The following is an 18,728-nucleotide window of genomic DNA, read 5'->3' on the forward strand; positions in this document are numbered from 1 at the left end:
AAATATCTTGAAGCATGAAGCCACATAGAACCTCAAAGTACGATTCAGATACAATTTTCAAACTGTGTTGATTTTTTTGGCAACAGAACACTGCTAAATATCACAATTCCTCAAAATTAGTGACTACTAAGTTCAGAGCAGTTCAGCAATAGAAACAGAGCCTCAAGTGTGTGAATATAAAGGAATGAACTATCTTGAACAAATAAGACTTCTCCTCCTCCCAATTTCAAATTCATTGTGTTCCTATGTATTGTTACATTAGTAAAAAACAATTTTGTCAGCCAACAGAGATATATAAAAGCAATCCAATTCTAAAAATCCTTAATCTGAGGGCACTGCTTAAGCAAATCTCAGTTTCCTTCAGCTGGCCATCTAACCGTTTAAAGTAACCAAAATCTCCATTTGTTTCAAGGGTTTCAAGCGTCGTTAAGGGACAGTGGCGAAGAGCATGAGCAGAGCGAGGGTCACAATGTCAATCACGCTTACCCTCAACCCAAATGAAAACCTAAATCACACACACTCCAAGTAAATTCTAACCTCTTTCACCCCAGAGACTCAATTTCTTTTCCAACTAGTAAATATAGGTCCTGCCACCCAAATGTGATTCTCACTAGACTGACAGCCCCCTTTTCCCACTGGGATTAGGTCAACCTGCTTGGCCCGGAACAGAAGGAAAGCGGAGATGTAAAAGAATTCTGTTCATTTCTAAATAACCCAAATTAAAGTCTAGTGTCTATTAAGAAACAAGAGGTAACCTGTTCTGCAGTCACGTGTGTGTGACAGAGACAGAGAAGGAACACAGAAGAGAACGCACACACACGGGCGTGGTACACCAACCCCTTTTAACTAAAAGCAGCATGGCTGTACATCTGCTCCAATAAGTTAACATTCCTATCTTAGAAATGGCAAGATAAACAAAAGACCAATTTGAAAAAAAAATGTAATGTGGAAGCAGAAAGAGAGGAGGGGGAAGATGAGTGCTGAAAATTTTTTAAGAATATTTTTATAACATGATAGAAACACACAAAAAACCCTGACACTAGCAAATTCTAATGCCTGCTTTTTTAATTAAATAATTGAAAGGCAAACATTTTTATTGATAGAAAGTAATTACTTGATGCAGAATTAACAAACCAACCATAAGTGCCTTATAAACGAGTGTGTCTAAGGATTTAGAAGAGAAGGGCACTTGGTGGAGTCTACAGTGGCTCCGGCTGCCCCTCTTGCTGGAGCCGGAGCCTCAGCACACGGCTAACCAAAGCCTCCTTGAAACAGGGTCACTTCCCAGCTGCCAGGACATCGCTCTTCCCAGTTTTCTTCCTTCTCTGGCTTCTCCTACTTGGGTTTCAGTGTCTCTTCTTCAACCAACTGTCAATGAGGAGTCTCTCAGAGCTTGGCCCTTTCTTCCCCACAATCTACCCAAAGATGATGCCATCACGGCTCTGTGTGCTGACAAGCCCCTATTTTATACAGGCTCATAATTCTTTATTCAAAACCTCTGGGACCAGCTGCTTTGGAATTCAAATATTTTAGATTATTTAAATAAAGATAATATAGTGTTGTTGCCACATATTTCATAATACTATCAGCAGGACCTGCAGTGGCATCTGTTTATCAAACACATCAATATTTCTAAAGGAAAACAGTATATTCAGTATAAGTAGGATAAATAAAGACTATAAATAGCCACACATCAACTCAGGCCAAGTTTTGCTACCAAATAAGTTATAGAAAAAACTCGGCTTTCAGAGCTTTTAGAATTCAGAACTGTGGACAAGGGACTGTGAACATTATGTCCAGCCCAGATTACTTGGATCCTCCAAAACCACCCATCTGATGTCTCCACTTAGGCATAAGCAGCTCAAAATTAACATGTTCAAAACTACACATCTGATCTCCTTCCAACCCCTCAAACTAACAGTTCTTCACCTCGTCTTTCCCATTCATCTCTCTCCACAGACTTACAGGCCCAAACCTGGAAGAGCTCGCCATCTCCCTTAGAACTCCCCTGCCGTCTCCAGACGCTTTCACTTTTCTCCTTCTCCAAGACCACCACACTGGCCCTCATCCTTCTCACCTACCGTAGTGCCTTCCAAACGATAATCCATTCTTCACAAAACTGCCAGAATTATGCTTTAAAATGCAGATCAGATCATGTCATATCCCTGCACACAACCCTTCAGCATCTTCCAACTGCTCTTAGAAGAAAACCTAAACCCATACCAAAGGCTGGTCCATGCCTACCTGTTTAACCTCGCTTCTCACCACCATCTCTCCTTACTCAGTTGTAGCCAGCATTTTTTACTTTCTAGAATGTGACAACTCTTTTAGACGTCTGGGTCTTCACATCCATGATCCCCAATGCCTAAAACACTCTTGTTCCAGAATAAGTCTCTTACTTATTCTTCAAGTCTATTTTAAATGTCACTTCTCCAAAAAGGCCTTTTCCAACCCCTTAATCCAAATTAGGTCACCCCTACTATTCTATCTCATGGAAGCCTGTTCTTTTCCATTGTAACACTTGTAATAATTCTTTGTATTGAACTTTGTACTGAACTCTGTATTGAAGCATATACAATGTCTGCCTCCCTCCTCTATACTGTACAGTGCACCTAGAGCACAGAGCTATTTGTCTTATTTATATAGACATTGTATACATCCAGCATCTAGCACAATGCTGACAACGTGGTAAGTAAAGACAAATGCATGTGTACCTGCACACAAGCATGCAAGCATGCAAGCCTTTTAGTTTCTTTTTTTTTTAAAGATTGGCACCTGAGCTAACAACTGCTGCCAATCTTTTTTTTTCCCCCTGCTTTTTCTCCCTAAATCCCCCCAGTACATAGTTGTATATTTCAGTTGTGGGTCCTTCTAGTTGTGGTATGTGCGACGCTGCCTCAGCGTGGCCTAATGAGTGGTGCCATGTCCGCGCCCAGGATCTGAAACTGGTGACCCTGGGCCACCAAAACTGAACGCACGAGCTTAACCACTCAGCAACTGGGCCAGCCCCAAGCCTGTTGGTTTCTGAAAGGTGACTCATTCACCACTCCAAGTGAGAAGACTCGCTAGAGTCCAAAAGGTCAGACTCCTAAAGTCCTCCTTCAGTGACTGAGCACCTTCCGGGAGCTGCGAACTCTGTGAAGTGCTGAGAAATAGCAGCAAATGCATAAATTCTTGCTCTCATAGAACTGACATTTTAATGGGAGAAGACAGACAATAAAAAATACGGGTAGAAGTGCTGGTGTGCTTTACTACGTTTCCAGCCCTCAGACACGATGATTAAGAACAATGCTCTAGAGGAGTGTCCTCTGCCAGCTTCAGTACCAGAGCAACGACAATGTAGAAGAGCTCAGGCAACCCACGAGGAACGAGTACCAGGATAACCAATAAAGCCTGCTACTGTCAGCCACTAAGACCTGGGGGTTCTCTGTGACCTCAGCATACCTAACCCATCCTGATGCAGTAAAAAAAATGCATGTATGTTACATGATGACAGGTGCTAAGGAGAAAAACAAAACCAGAAAAGAGGACAAGAGGGTGGCGGTGGAGGTTCTAGGTATGATTCATAAAAGGCATCCATGTTAAACCTAGGCCTTTAATTAAGGCTCTAAGAGCATTAAATTGGATATAATTTACCCCAAGCTTACAGGGACAGACATCTCTTTATTGTCTGACTTCCCTCACTAAAATGAAGTTCTGTGAGAGCAGGGATTCTTGACTTTCTGTTAACTGCTGTACCCCCAGCACAGAGTCATTTCCAGATTTCTCCTTCAGCAGAAGTCAATTCCAAAATCCATACATAAGGCTAACGGCCAGCACTGTCTTCCTCTTGCCCAGTTCTCCTTAAACAGTCCCTGCTGACCTATCTGAGTAACCCTCTGTGAGACTGTAATCATCGCATCTTCGTCCTCAATCTCCAAAACAAGATGAAGAGTTTTTAAAACAGCATTATTAGAACGCTGAGACTGCACATTTCAACATTTCTAATACTGAAAAATTACTTTTATCAGTAAACACAAATATCTTATTTCAGATTTAAAGCCAGAAAAATACCAACCTGAGCTGTTTCTGTCATTTTCTGTTCAAAATCAGCTTTTGCTAATGCATATTTTTCCACATAGAGTTTATAGGTATCTGTGGCTTTCTTAGATTTAACAGCTGCCTATAACAAAACAGAAACATTTTGAACTACACAATGATCTTTTTTTTTTTTCCCTAATATAAGTTAACATGAAATAACAATTTAAATGCATTTTAAGGGATGGGGCCTATGTTGAGTTCAATACGACATAAACTTTAATAGCTTTTTTCAAGTCCTCCTTAGCAATACTTTTTGTTACAATCAGATAATAATGCAGAAATTAAACACTGAGTGTTTCCAACTGATGGAATGTGCTTTGAAAAGTTAAAATATTCTCATTTAATAACCCAGAGTAAGATCATATAATTACATTATAATGGTACAGTGTTACTAAGAATTCAATGAACAAAAATGTGACAATACCATCAGAATATGCTTGACACTCCTCTCTACACCTCTGTCTTCCTTCCTCCCACAACAAGGTATACAGATTCCAAGTCTGATTAATGACTATAAAGCTGGTTCAACGGTCAAGAAGATTAGTTTTCCTTGATATTTCTTAGTTTCCATTACGCTCCAGCAAATCTATAAATTTGATTTCAATCACTGCATATTTTTTCAAGATTTCTATTTTTACAAAATTGTTACATTATTATAGTTCTAGTTTTATCAAAATTAGTTATTCAATAAAAATTTAATATATTAAATATTAGGTAGTGATGAATATGAAGATAAATTATATTATATAGGGATCTTGTCCTCAAGGACTTCATAAAAGAAGTGTAATGTATAGACACACAGCTAGAAACTGGTAGAAAGTAACAAAGCCAAAAAAGGAAAGATAAAGTCTATGAAAGATAGACATCCAAGAACAGGAAAGATTATGTGTAACTTGTAAGTAGGGGCAGACCCATGGCTATCAAGAAACATGACTATTTGCAAAGGACTGATCAATTTGGACATAGGAAGTCGGAAGGAGGGGTGTTGAAGTAAATAAGAGTTTTGGGGTCGGCCCCGTGGCGGAATGGTTATGTTCATTCGCTCAGCTTTGGCTGTCCAGGGTTTCCCTGGTTCGGATCCTGGGCACGGACATAGCACCGCTCATCAGGCCATGCTGAGGCGGCGTCCCACATGCCACAACTAGAAGGACACACAATTAAAACATACAACTATGTACTGAGGGGATTTGGGGAGAAAAAGCAGAGGGAAATGAAAAAAGAAGATTGGCAGCAGTTGTTAGGTCAGGTGCCAATCTTTAAGAATAAATAAATAAATAAATAAGAGTTTAAAGAAGATCAAAGAGAGAGAAGCTATAGGATTTCAAGATACAAAGAGCTCCATCTTCCTGATGAGGTAAGAGAGAGTCTGCTAAGAGTGAAGAAGAGGAGGGCAGGACTGGGAGCTTCAGGAGAATGAAAAAGTTTCATACGATGTTTGCGGAGGATGCAACAAATAAGAGCAGATGAGCACAAGCATTGCTAAGAGCCACTGAGGGCTAAGTAAAGCTGGAAAACACGGCATTTGCGCAGAGCCAATCAGAACCAATACGTGATTATCTTCAGCCACGTTCAGGAGCCTAAGAATAAGAATTATAAACAGAAAGGTGGGTTTACCTGGAGGTTTGGGATTGGCAAGACATGCATAGTCTTACTCTCTAAAAAGGAAACACTGCACTCTCTCTAAAATATAACTGCATATATTACATTAAACACATTCACTCAGTGCTTTCTTGCCTTCTTAAATGAAGAATATAGGAGGACACTTTATCCTGTAGTATAAAGAAAACTGGTTTTGGAGCCAGAAGAAACTGGACTTTAACTCTGGCTCTTCCATTTACCATCCATTTGACCTGATCTTTGAGTTTTACCAAGTTCTCTCATTCCTATAATGGGAACAATGCCACCTATTTTTCAGAGCTTTGGCAGTGATTAAATGTAATTTATCTAAAATGCTTGAGACAGGTTCTGGCATATAGTTAAACCTACAAAATAAATGATGTCTGCTATTATCCTGATGTCTAAAAGGAGCACCATCAAACACACATCACTCTATGTTGCTGTCTAAGAGTTGTACCCAGCTCTGCATCCCTAGAGGAAGTGGCTAAACCTAGAAGCATGTTCTCGTTTGCTCCTATGAATTTTTCTTTTGACTCTTTTCTCATTGTGTGGCCATTTGACAGTATTTTATACTGTTGTTACTAATACTTCCTCTAACATCATGGCCCTATTCAAACACATAACAATTGGATGAGATGGATATTTAGAGTTTGCTAAGTACCTTCACAGGAAGCCCAGATAACCAAGTCTGCTAAAATTGATTTTAGAAACAATTTTAATGGCATGGTTATCCGGGCTTCCTTTTGGATTTTTTTATACCGAGAGACTCTAGTGTCTTCTTCCAACTACCTAAATCTTCTGTCTGTACAAGAGTAATCAGCAACCTACAGTCCACGGAGTGACTTTTAAAGGCACAGCCTAGCACAATGATGGAGCCCTACTGGCAGCTCCTTCTCCTTTGCTTGTTCCTCATCCTAACACCTACTCTTTTCTCTGCTGCCTAATAATTTGTGTGTCAGCTATTGATAAAGACAGAGGTTGTGATCACTCCTAGAGATATTTGCAACTTGAAAGGAAATCCGTACAAACGGAAAATTCCCCCCAAATATAACTATAATGATTGTGTCCATACTGTGAAAAGTTATTTTATTTCATGGATCTTTCCTGTTTCTTTTTACAGGTTCTGTACAAAATAAGATAACTCCACTTATGAACTCATCACTAAAACCTCTCTCTAACCCTCTTGTTCTGCACTATTCAATACTTCTTAGCTCCCCAAAAACAAGGACGCTTCTTGAAGACAAAAGAGAATAGTATGTATTAGCCTTTAATAACCTTCATCACATCTGGCATGGTGAGCGGCACATGGTGGGAACTAAAACATTTATTTACTATTGCCACAAAGTATCACTTCATGATCCAACAGTCGCCCAGGAAAAATTTGAATAAATCATTTAAAAAGGCAAGAACCTAGTCTATAGCCTACACATAATATAAACTCTTAATCTTTTATTATTTTAATGAACAGGAAAAATTCAAATAATATTTTGTTATAATGAGTATTTTTCTAAGTAAACACGTGCTGTGTTGTGGACAATCCGGTGGTGGCTTCTCACTCAAAAGCAACTTATAATCGAGCAGAAGTAAAGGAAGACTGCCTGCAGGGCGACCACCGCTTACAGAGGCCACGACATAGCTCTGCAACGCGAACAAGCGACTTCCCCACACTACTCGTTACTCTTGAACTACAGGACCTCAAGAGACGGAGGGCAGTTCCAAAGCATCACTTCCTCCTCCCATGCTCAGTCTCTAGAATTCTAAATAGTTTGTACTCAAATATTGACTGAGTCAAGTGGGGTAGAAAGCTGATTTTAAACTTTTAAACCAGTATATTTTGACAACTTTCTTTTTTCTCCCACAATATTCTCACAATAAATCTTAGTCTAACCATTCAACCCGGCATATAAACTTACTTGCTCACCATTTCTGACTATAAAATTACTGTCTTCATCTCAGAGCTTAAGATCTAACTCAGAACTGTGAACACATAAGTCTTCTGGGGTAAACTTTCCAATATCAGGAAACTGTAAAATTTCATTTCTCTTATTTGGAAGCATGAAGGAAAAAAGAAGATACCTTTTATAAGTCCTAACTTAAATTTTTTACATCAGCTCTCACTCACTCTTCAAAGGTAAAAATAACATGCCAGAATCTTAAGGAAATTACACGGCAACTTAAAGCATCTTGGAAAACTGACAAAAGAAGTGCTCAGTAATAAACGAATAAAATTTTTAAAAAAATTTGGTGTTTTAAATAATGATAAAAACAAATTTAAAGAAAACTAAGGGTATCATATAAAAGTACGTAGAGACAATTTTAGAACGTAATTGTATTGAGAATATCTGTATTTTTTGACAGCAAGAAACCTCTCTCCTAGGAAACAACTATACAGTAATACTCAAGTCAAAACAACTTTCTAAATAGTATATATTCTTAGCAATACTATAAATTCCTGGAGTACAATTACAGAAACTAGATATCCTAGTAGTAACATACTTGACCACTTTTGTAAAGTCATTATTAAAAGGGAAGTTGGAGCATTTGTTCTTGAATGAGGAAGTTAAGCTGTAAAAGTAATAAATACATTTCTTCTCATAAATAAAGACTGGCTTTGACAGATTACCTATTGATAATAAAATAAATCCTATATTTTACTCATTTCCTTAGCATTATAATTTTAAGTTTTAAACTTACTGATATACTACCAGAAGTATTTCTAAGTCCCCATAATTTTTATAGTAAAATCCTATGAAGCAAATATAACAAACATTTATAGTCCACAAATATGAGAGACTTCTATAAAAATAAGGGTTTGTGAGTGAAGATGAGAAGCATACTATGTCATATCAGCCATAAGTATTTATGTTTTCAAGTTTACCAAAAGAAAACTGGTTCAAAGATCTATGTTAAAAAAAAATCTACATTCATGTTAGTAAGAAGCTCTTTATTACAGGCCAAGGTTGGCTGGATTCCTGGTCAGAATTGTGTCCCGAAGCCCTGAACTTCCAATAAAGCTTTAGCCTTAGTCAGCAGCCCAAGAGCTTTCTTTCATCCCTACCTAGAGCTTCACAGACTGAGAGGGGCTCCTTGTGCTTCATCTCAAGTGGGGAACATCTAGGCCCCTTTATCACACAAGAGACAAGTTCCACTGCCTAACGGAGGAGTGCAAGCCAACAAGCCTGCATGGTCAATCTCTACCTGCCATTTTGGGTTTCTGTTCCATTTCTGGTTCACACAGATAATGTTCTTCTTTTTAGACCCTGTTATTTTATTTGTTTCCCCTTTTTTAATTTTATTTATAATTGCTGTGTCTGTAACAGAGGTTGCTTACTGGGCCTCATCTCTCACTCCACTCCCAATTTTTATTTATTGCACAAATATTTAAGGAAATATATTACTCAAATTCAATCAAATGTTTGTTCTGTTTGTTTATTTGTTTTGGTGAGGAAGATTGGCCCTAAGCTAACATCTGTCGACAATCTTCCTCTGTTTTTTTCTATTTTTTCCCCCCAAAGCTCTAGTACATAGCTGTACGTGCTAGTTGCAAGTCCCTCTCGTTCTTCCATGTGGGATGCCGCCACAGCATGGCTTGACAAGCAGTGTGTAGGTCTGCGCCCAGGATCCAAACTGGCAAACCTTAGGCCGATGAAATAGAATGTGCGAACTAACCACTCAGCCACGGGGCTGGCCCCCAGTCAAGTTTTGTTTCTTCCATACTCTCTTCTAGTTTTTGCCCATGTATGTACACTTTTACAATTATTACAATTGTAATATGGTTACAATTTGGTTTTCTTTTTTTACTGGATATTTCAAATACTTTACAAAGCTTTCAAAATCATCACTCCCTATGGCTCATTCCTAAACGAGATATACCACATCAAACAAGCGAATGGTTAAACTGTTTCGAAAGGGGGAAAAAACCTACTTTCAATTAAAATTCAAGTGGGGGAAAGGGTTGTGGTTTACCACAATACTACACAAATGTGTTCAAAGTCAGCAATAAATCACCCACAACATATATTTGAAGCTTATCTTCAAGTATCTATGACTTTCTAAATATGCCACAGTCTTGCTTCAAAAAACCTTTTACCTCATTTTTAAATCTTACATCAAGCAGATAATCTCATCAATTATCTTATTATAAAAATATCTTGCAAATGTGTCACTGACATAAAGAAATCATTCCTTTTGATGTACTTGCTAATCTAACTGCCATACACAACATAGTTTACAACTTCTGTTTCTCGCAGGTAAACCACTAACACTCAGAGACACAGTGTCCTCATTCTCAATGAGACCGTTCCTAATGAGATCACGCACTTGAAGACGAAGTGCAATCTCGAGTGTGAAAATGCTGTGAAGCCACAGGGTGTTATTTTCTGGCAGTTACCTTTTCTATTTCTCTTTGCGTAGCTCCTTCCTTCCTCAAACGCTCCTGTTCTACACACTTGCCATTGTAACTTTCCTTGGATTTCTGGAGGGCCTGAGTAATGGTCTGAATGGTTTGAACAGCTTCCAGAGTTCCCGCAACTTCTTCTTTAGTCTGTTTGGTATGAAATGATTCATCAAAATGACCAAACTGTGAAGCACTCGATATCTGATCAATCAATCCCTTAGAAAGAAAAAACTGATACCTTTTTATGAGATTTTACTTGTTCTTCTCCATATTTCTGAACTTCTTTTATTAATTCTTGTAATTTTCTAACAAGATCCAAGTGACAATTTGCTAATTTCTCTGTAGATGTTTTGAACACATCCCACACTGGTGCAAATGTCCTAAGGGAAAGAAACATGAGACTAATTTACTAAAGAAAAAAGGGTTTAAGGTTCCAAGACAGAACCAATGGAAACAATAATGTTATACTCAGCAATTTTAAGTAGGGAAAAGATTAAATTAAAATAAATCATAAATGAAATGACTGACAGAGTGACCTTGATTTTTTAATCCTTGGTTAATTATTCAAAATATTTTTGGACCTTGGGTACAGAGAAATAAGTTAACTACTTATCACGGGTCTGGCCGTGGCCCTCTCTTAATTATATCCTATTATTTTCTGAGTTGATTTGGTTATTTAGACTTGTATCACAATCCTTTCTAATCACTGTTTGTTGTTAAAAATTAACTTATCCAATTTGAGACTATTTAGTGCTCCATTTAAAATGCCTCATCAAAGACAAAAGTTCTTCTGAATTTAAATATACAGAAGTCAGGAGGCCGGCCCTGTGGCCAAGTGGTTAAGTTCGAGGGCTCCACTTCGGCGGCCCAGGGTTTTGCTGGTTTGGATCCTGGATGCAGACATGGCACCACTCATCAGGCCATGCTGAGGTGGCGTCCCACACAGCACAACCAGAAGGACCTATGACTAGAATATACAACTATGTACTGGGGGGCTTTGGGGAGAAGAAGAGGATTGGCAACAGATGTTAGCTAGAGTACCAATCTTTAAAAAAAAAATACAAAAGTCAAATTTGCACGTGATTTTTTTAAGTACCTTCACCATTAATAATTACATAAGAATCATTTTCGCGCTGTCATCTGAAACTTTCGTTCAGACACTACAATTTTATCTATCAGTGTACTTGCACAAACACTAAGAAAGTCCCTTTCTACTACATGGTACAGGATGTATGAGATACTTTCTACCACTTTTTCTCAATATTGAGGATTTAGTATTTTCAGCAGGCTCCAGCACTTCCAAAGATTACTACACTATTCTATTTTGGATAGTCCCTAGGATGCCAACGGTTAGTTTGAACTAGTTTGGTCAGTAGAAAATGACCTAAGGATAACCTGATTTTCTGCTCTCCTAGTTACCTCCTCAGGTATTTTCAACACCACTTGTTTTGCTCTACAATAAAACTTCTACTAGAAAACAAAACAAGCAGCAGCACAACCCCTAAGACAGGAGTAAAGAATGAAGTTACTTCTCACGTGTACTCTCTGCCAGTTATTACTTTTCCTGCCCAGGAGGAAAGCCACCTGGCAACCACTATTTTACACAATAATAAAGAAGTTGAAAGATCATTAAAACACTTGGAATAGGACTGTTCTGATTAGATCTCACCTAACACTTTAAATTTAATCAGCACTAAATCTGGTAAGTAGTTAGATGGAAATTTTCAAGATAAAAAAAGACACCTGAAAAGTATCTACTCATTACAGCAGCAAAACACATGCACATCACTTCACACAACCTGATGCGTGACAGTTGACACTTCACGAGGCAGATAAGATAAGCCTCCCTTTACTTTATTGACCAAAGGATTCTTTACGTTGCAAAGGCATTCAACATAGATTTCTTAAATGTAAGTTTCCCTAAGGAACTTCAAATAGCATTCCATTTTTTTAAGGTTTGATACACAACTTTTTTTGGTCAGGTAACATGCATTAATGTATAATAAGCACTAAGAAAGAAAACTGACAAATCCAAAATATGTTTAAATGTAACTAAATACAGAAAGATAAAATTCAATTTCTTGCTAAAATATGCATCAGTAAACAAAATCATTAATATTTAAAATCTTTATGATCTTAATAGATGACCCTAACACAAAAATAAACTATCACCTATTATTTACGAGAAACACACATTCCAAAGACAGAAATGCTGTCAGTAACTATATTCTCAGGAAAAACAGTCTCAGGAACTGAGACTCCGACTCCTCTCACCCAGGCCACAAAGCAGGGAGACTGTTCAATCCATGTTTTTTCCATCTCCCACCAAGTAACTAAGAATAGGGAAGAATTTCCTACAGTAACACCACGGCCAATTGGTTAAAGCTAGCTTCCGTTATTCCAGCTACATTCTGGCCCTTCCACCACGGTAAATAAAGAAGAAATGTTCTAGAAGATGCATGTCTACATGAAAGCTTTAGAAACAGGAGGCTGCCAGAAAAGTGAGGAGAGAGGTGGAAAAAGAAAGAGTGAAGTTGGAGCAACAGAATGGAAGGGGAAAGAAGTAGAGGACAACTGGGAGGAAAAACACAGAAATGGCTATAGACTGCCAGTCCCCACTCTCCTGTGGGTGAAAGGCGGCAGCTCCCATCCTCACCAGCCAGGGTACAGGGCTGCAGACGGTCCTCTCAGCTGCGGGGTTCAGCACTCACATCAGGGGCAGCATCGCTACCCAAGGATGAACTGAGACTCCGACTCCTCTCACCCAGGCCACAAAGCAGGGAGACTGTTCAAATTCACTCAACCACACTAGAGAACACTGATTCATAAGATACTCATTCTGAACCAGTTTTTTGGATCACAGAACTACATGTGAATCTGGTAACTGGTATAGACTCTCTTTATCAGAAATGCGAATTAATACCTACACAAAATTTTACAAGGTATTTCAGGGGATTCACAGATTCATCAGAATCCTTGATACAGAGAAATCTTTTACTAAATATCACTGTAAAAATCTTTATAAATGTTAGACATTATTTTAACATCTTAGCTAAAATATAACCTTTCCCCAAATTTTAGATAATTAAATAAAATTAAGTACTTTCTTCCAGAGTTGTTATGGTTCAAATTATACAATTATTCTTTCCAGAGCTGTTATGGCTATGAGCACATCTCATTTTAAATATATTATTAATAATTTTCATTTTTTGAAGCACATATTTCTTCAACACAAATTTTTTTTTTGTCCCAAGGCACAGGAGACCTGAGCCAACATTCACCAATCCTCCTCTTTCTGCTGAGGAAGACTGGCCCTGAGCTAACATCTGTGCCCATCTTCCTCTAGTTTATATGTGAGACGCCTACCACAGCATGGCCTGATAAGCGGCACATAGGTCCACAGCCAGGATCTGAAGCGGTGAACCCCAGGCCGCCGAAGCGGAGTGTGCGAACTTAACTGCTGTGCCACCAGGAGGGCCCCCAACATAAATTTTCAGGAGGAAGATTTAATGATAGTATATGAAACCATAAGAAACATTTTTAAGTGAGTTTTTAAAAATCACTCTTCAACAGAAGTTAAATGAACTTATAGAAAACTAGAATAACATGAATAACAAGTAACATTTATAATCTCAAAATTACACCTACTGCATGACTATAGAGTTTAATCCAAAGGAAAAAGTCTCACTTGCTTTGACTGCGTGAACTGATTCAGCAAGTTCAATTATATCTTCTCTCAAGAATATATTCCTATATAGACACATTTTAAATAAGTACGTTATATATATTTATGAACTATTATATCCTCAATGGGAACCTAATATTCTCAAGAATCTGCCCAAATAAATATTAAAAAAGACTTCTTTGAAGAAATTAACTCACCCAAGTTGTGAATAATTGCTTGCAGATTTTGCTAGTTTTGTCATTGATCTGGAGTACGCCTCTTCTATTGTAGCTCTGTTAAATCAAATTTCCATATTATAATATCTCGTTTAATGACCAAACACATAGCAAAGTTATCGAAATACAAGAAAAGCTGTAGAAAACAAAAAGATACCTCAATTTATGCTAAAAATAAGCAGGTACGCAGTCACGAATTTCTGAACCGTCTTTAAACGCCCTTTGTGCACATCTACCTAAAGAACTAGTAGAGAACTAAAGCAGCTTCATCTTCAGTATGAACGGTACCTGCACAGGAAGCACAGAAGCCGGCCTCGGGATTCTGTCTCACTCTGTAAACTGATTCAGTATGAAAGTCATCTGTATTTAAGACTTTCTTGGTGTACTTAATATAGTTTTATTATTCTTCAACATTATGATTTCATTATTATGCACATTTAATAGAATAAGAGACGATTTTTGAACAAAATTAAATATAAATTATTACCAAGTCTGAGATCCTAAACTTCAGGGCTTATTTTGTGATTAGATCTAAAATACTAACAAATAAGTTGTTCACATTAAAAAACTGTGTTTTATATAACTACTATTTAGCATATAGAATTTTAAGCTTTAAAAAAAAATCAACCAAAGCCATTAAATACAGAATAAAAACAATTTTTCCCATAGACACATAACCTACAAATACAAAACATGAGGATGTCTAGGCCTTCTTAACGATAGGAAACTTCAGTTTTACCCTACCTCTCCCATCATTCCCCTGTCCCTTCTCAATCGGTGCTGCCCTTAACAGTGGAACAGTCTCCAACCAGCACTGCCCTTCTATTTACCAGGACAAGTTCAACTAGCTTTCTGCTTTTAACGTCCAAATTCAGATCCTCACACTGTTATTGCATCAAACCATCTGTTTAATATATAACTGCCTCAAGCAAAACTATACTCAGATATCTTAATCACCTCAAACTCAGTATATCCAAACTAAGCTTATCTCCAAACCCTTCCGCAACCCCATCCCACAAAAATTAGCTCTCCAACAAAAAGGAGCAATTAACAGTAACTGCCTCTCACTGATGGCACTGTGAATTTTTATGCTCCTTTAACCTTTTCTGTATCTTTTTAACATACTATAAGGGTATTAATTTGACAATCTAAAAAAAGTTCATACAGAAAAGAAATATTAATATCTCAGTGGATAAGTTTAATAGCAAGAAAAAAGTCAGTCAGTTTCCAGTATTAGTAAATTGATACAAAAACCTCCCAATGAGGAAAACTAGGAAAATGTCAGGGCCGGGGGTAACATAAAGGCATCAGAGAACTACAGGGGCAGTTAAGAATCAGTAGGCCAAGATCTAAAAGATATCCAGAGGCAAGTCAGATACGTAGGGCAGGCTGTCCCTTGCGGCATCTAGAAGAGGCAGCTGAAACTGAGCAGCAGAGAAGAGCTTTTCACAGCCTCACAGCGGAAGGGAGACAAAACTGGAGTCTAGACCTGCCAAAAGTGGGGATATGGGCAATCCATGCCCTTTTAGTAAGGATGGAAGGAGTAAGGATGAACCATAAGTAGGGAAACCCTCGAAGGGAGTGCAAACCATATATCTTTTCAAAACCTGATATTGGATCCTGAATGGACATCTTATACACATTCATAAAACCACCAGGACATAAAGAAACAAGACAAGATGAACCAAAACCAGTGGGAACACACAAATCTTAGACTTTATGAGTTTATATATTATGATCAAGGAGATATCAGATTGAATCAACAATTTCAGTAGAGAGCTGGAAATAATTTTTAAAAAGTGGAGGAAAAGTCATAGGAAAAACTGCTGAGATTCAAAGGCAAAAGAAAATCCTAAACGCAGTCAAACCCTTCCCACCATTAGATGTTACCTCCAACAGCAGATAACTGAAGGATCTTTAAAGAATTTTTTAAAAATCTAGTAAAATGCAAAACTATAAAACCCCCAGAAGATAACATAAGAGAAAACCTAGATGACCTTGGGTATAATAATGCCTTTAAAACCCATGAAAGAAATAACTGATAAGCTGGACTTCATTAAAATTAAAAATTTCTGCTCTGTGAAAGACAATGTCAAGAGAATGAGAAGACAAGCCACAAACTGGGAGAAACCTTAATAGACACTCCACCAAAGAAGATACACAGATGGGAAGTAAGCAAATGAAAACATGCTCCACTTCTTGTGTCACCAGGGAAATGTAAATTATAACAATGAGATACCCCTACATACCTATTAGAATGGCTAGAGTCTGGAAAACTGACACCACCAAATGCTGGTGAGGATGTGGAGCAACAGGAACTCTCATTTATTGCTGGTGGGAATGAAAAATGATACAGCCACTCTGGAAGACAGCTGGCAGTTTCCTATAAAACTAAGCATACTCTTACCGTATGATCCAGCAATTGCATTCCTCGTTATTTACCCAAAGGAGCTGAAAACTTTCCACACAAAAACCTGCACACAGATGTTTACAGCAGCTTTATTCATAACTGCCAAAACTTGGAAGCAACCAAGATGTCCTTCAGTAGGTAAATGGATAAATAAACTGTGGTACATCCAGACAATATTATCCAGCACTAAAAATAAATGAGCTATCAAGCCACGAAAAGACATGGAGGAACCTTAAATGCATTTTACTAAGTGAAAGAAGTCAATCTGAAAAGGCTATCACATACTATATAATTCCAACTATATGACATTCTGGAAAAGGCAAAACCAAGGAAGGGGGACAGGTGGATAAACAGGCAGAGGACAGAGGATTCTTAGGGCAGTGAAAATACTCAATGTGATATTATGATGAACATACGTCATTATACGTTTGTCCAACCCAAAGAACACACAACACCAAGAGTGAACCCCAAGGTAAATTATGGACTTTGGGTGATTATGATGTGTCAACGTAGGTTCATCTTTGATAAAAAAAAAAATGTACCATTCTGGTGAGTGATATTGACAATGGGGGAGGCTATGCATGTGTGGGAGCAGGGAGCATATGGGAAATCTCTGTACCTTCCTCTCAATTTCACTGTAAACCTAAAACTGCTCTAAAAGAACAGTCTTTAAAAAAAATTTACCAACTAGAATTCCACACCCAGCAAAAGTATAACTGACAGTGAACGTCCAACGGAATAATGGATCTAGGTGACGATCATCAGGTGCTGCCAGCACGGCACAACAGACACAATCAGACAGTACGTGCCTCCGAGGGAAGTGTACGCCACCTATGAAGTATTCTCGTCAAAACACTGAACTAAATGTGATCAAGCTACTAGCTGTGAATGTCCATTTACAGGAAATACAAGGGTAAAGGAAAACGTTAAATAAAACTATGGCTGTGCAATTAGCATATTCCAGGATGTGGGACCCTCTACAGAACAAACAATCTGGTTTCTTTAACAAAAACAAAAGGAGAGGGTAGGGAGATCCACAGATTAAGAGACTCAACAATCATATCAACCAAACATAATGTATAATCTTGCTGGGATCCTAATGAGAGGAAATCAACTGTGTGTGTGCATGGGTTAATGCGACAACCAAGGAAAACTGAGCACTGACTGGATATTTGGTAATATCAAGGAATTAATACTCTATTTTTAGATTAGATAACATACTGTGGTTATGTTTTTTAAAAGCCCTTATCTTCTACAGATACATCTGAAAGGCCAACAGATGAAACAATGTCTCTGAAGCTGAGATACGCTTCATAACAATTCAGTAGTAGTGGTACAGAATAGACAGAACAAGACGAGCCACGATTTGGAAAGTGCTGAAGCTCAGTGATTGCAACATGTAAGTTCTTTATATTAAGCTCATAACTTCTGTATAACTTTTATATATGTTTAAATGGTCCATAATAAAAAGTTTTTAAAATAAAAATAAATTAAAAATGTGATCAGACTAACAAAATTGAGAATTTATCACCAGCAAATCCACATCGAAAGAAATATTAAAAAGATGTTCTTAAAACAGAAGAAAAATGGGGCTGGCCCCGTGGCCGAGTGGTTAAGTTCGCACACTCCGCTGCAGGCGGCCCAGTGTTTCGTTGGTTCGAATCCTGGGCGCGGACATGGCACTGCTCATCAAACGACACTGAGGCAGCGTCCCACACGCCACAACTAGGACCCACAACGAAGAACACACAACTATGTACTGGGGGGCTTTGGGGAGAAAAAGGAAAAATAAAATCTTTAAAAAAAAAAAAACACAGAAGAAAAATGATCCAGGGCAGAATATCAGAAAAAAAGTATATAAATTTAATAAATCTAAATAATGACTACACAAAAATACCAAGAATATAGAAGAATAAAATACATAACAACCTGACATGAACAAATGAGCTGCATTAGACATTAGAAAACATTTTTTAAATTATTATTAATTTTGTTAGATGAACAACAGTATTCTTCTTCTTCATGTCCTTAGCTGTTAGAGATACATACACACATACATAAGTATCTATGGACTTAGTACTTTGATGCCAGGCCACTGCTTTAAACAAGACTGGCAAAATATTAAAAACTGTTGACACTTTATTATAGTTCACTACTTGGTGGTTTATAATATTTTCCTTATTGGGGCTGGCCCCATGGCCGAGCGGTTAAGTTAGTGCTCCACTGCAGGTGGCCCAGTGTTTCGTTGGTTCGAATCCTGGGCGCGGACATGGCACTGCTCATCAAACCACGCTGAGGCAGCGTCCCACATGCCACAACTAGAAG

The 18,728-nt window shown here is 38.0% G+C and overlaps 1 protein-coding gene across 6 annotated transcripts in view; it reads right to left on the reverse strand.

Annotated features, from left to right (window-relative positions):
- Positions 1 to 18,728, reverse strand: part of FCHO2 (FCH and mu domain containing endocytic adaptor 2) — a 115,729-nt gene that overhangs the window by 76,051 nt on the left and 20,950 nt on the right. For all 6 annotated transcript variants that reach the window (XM_070517964.1, XM_070517965.1, XM_070517962.1 and 3 more), the window contains exons 3-6: positions 13,976 to 14,050; positions 10,332 to 10,473; positions 10,088 to 10,240; positions 4,058 to 4,162 (exon numbers count right to left, since the gene is read on the reverse strand). In XM_070517964.1, the coding sequence (XP_070374065.1) occupies positions 4,058 to 4,162; positions 10,088 to 10,240; positions 10,332 to 10,473; positions 13,976 to 14,050 (475 nt within the window). The remainder of the gene's footprint in view (positions 1 to 4,057; positions 4,163 to 10,087; positions 10,241 to 10,331; positions 10,474 to 13,975; positions 14,051 to 18,728) is intronic.

This window comes from Equus asinus, chromosome 9 (genome assembly GCF_041296235.1).
Source record: "Equus asinus isolate D_3611 breed Donkey chromosome 9, EquAss-T2T_v2, whole genome shotgun sequence".
Lineage (NCBI taxonomy): Eukaryota > Metazoa > Chordata > Mammalia > Perissodactyla > Equidae > Equus > Equus asinus.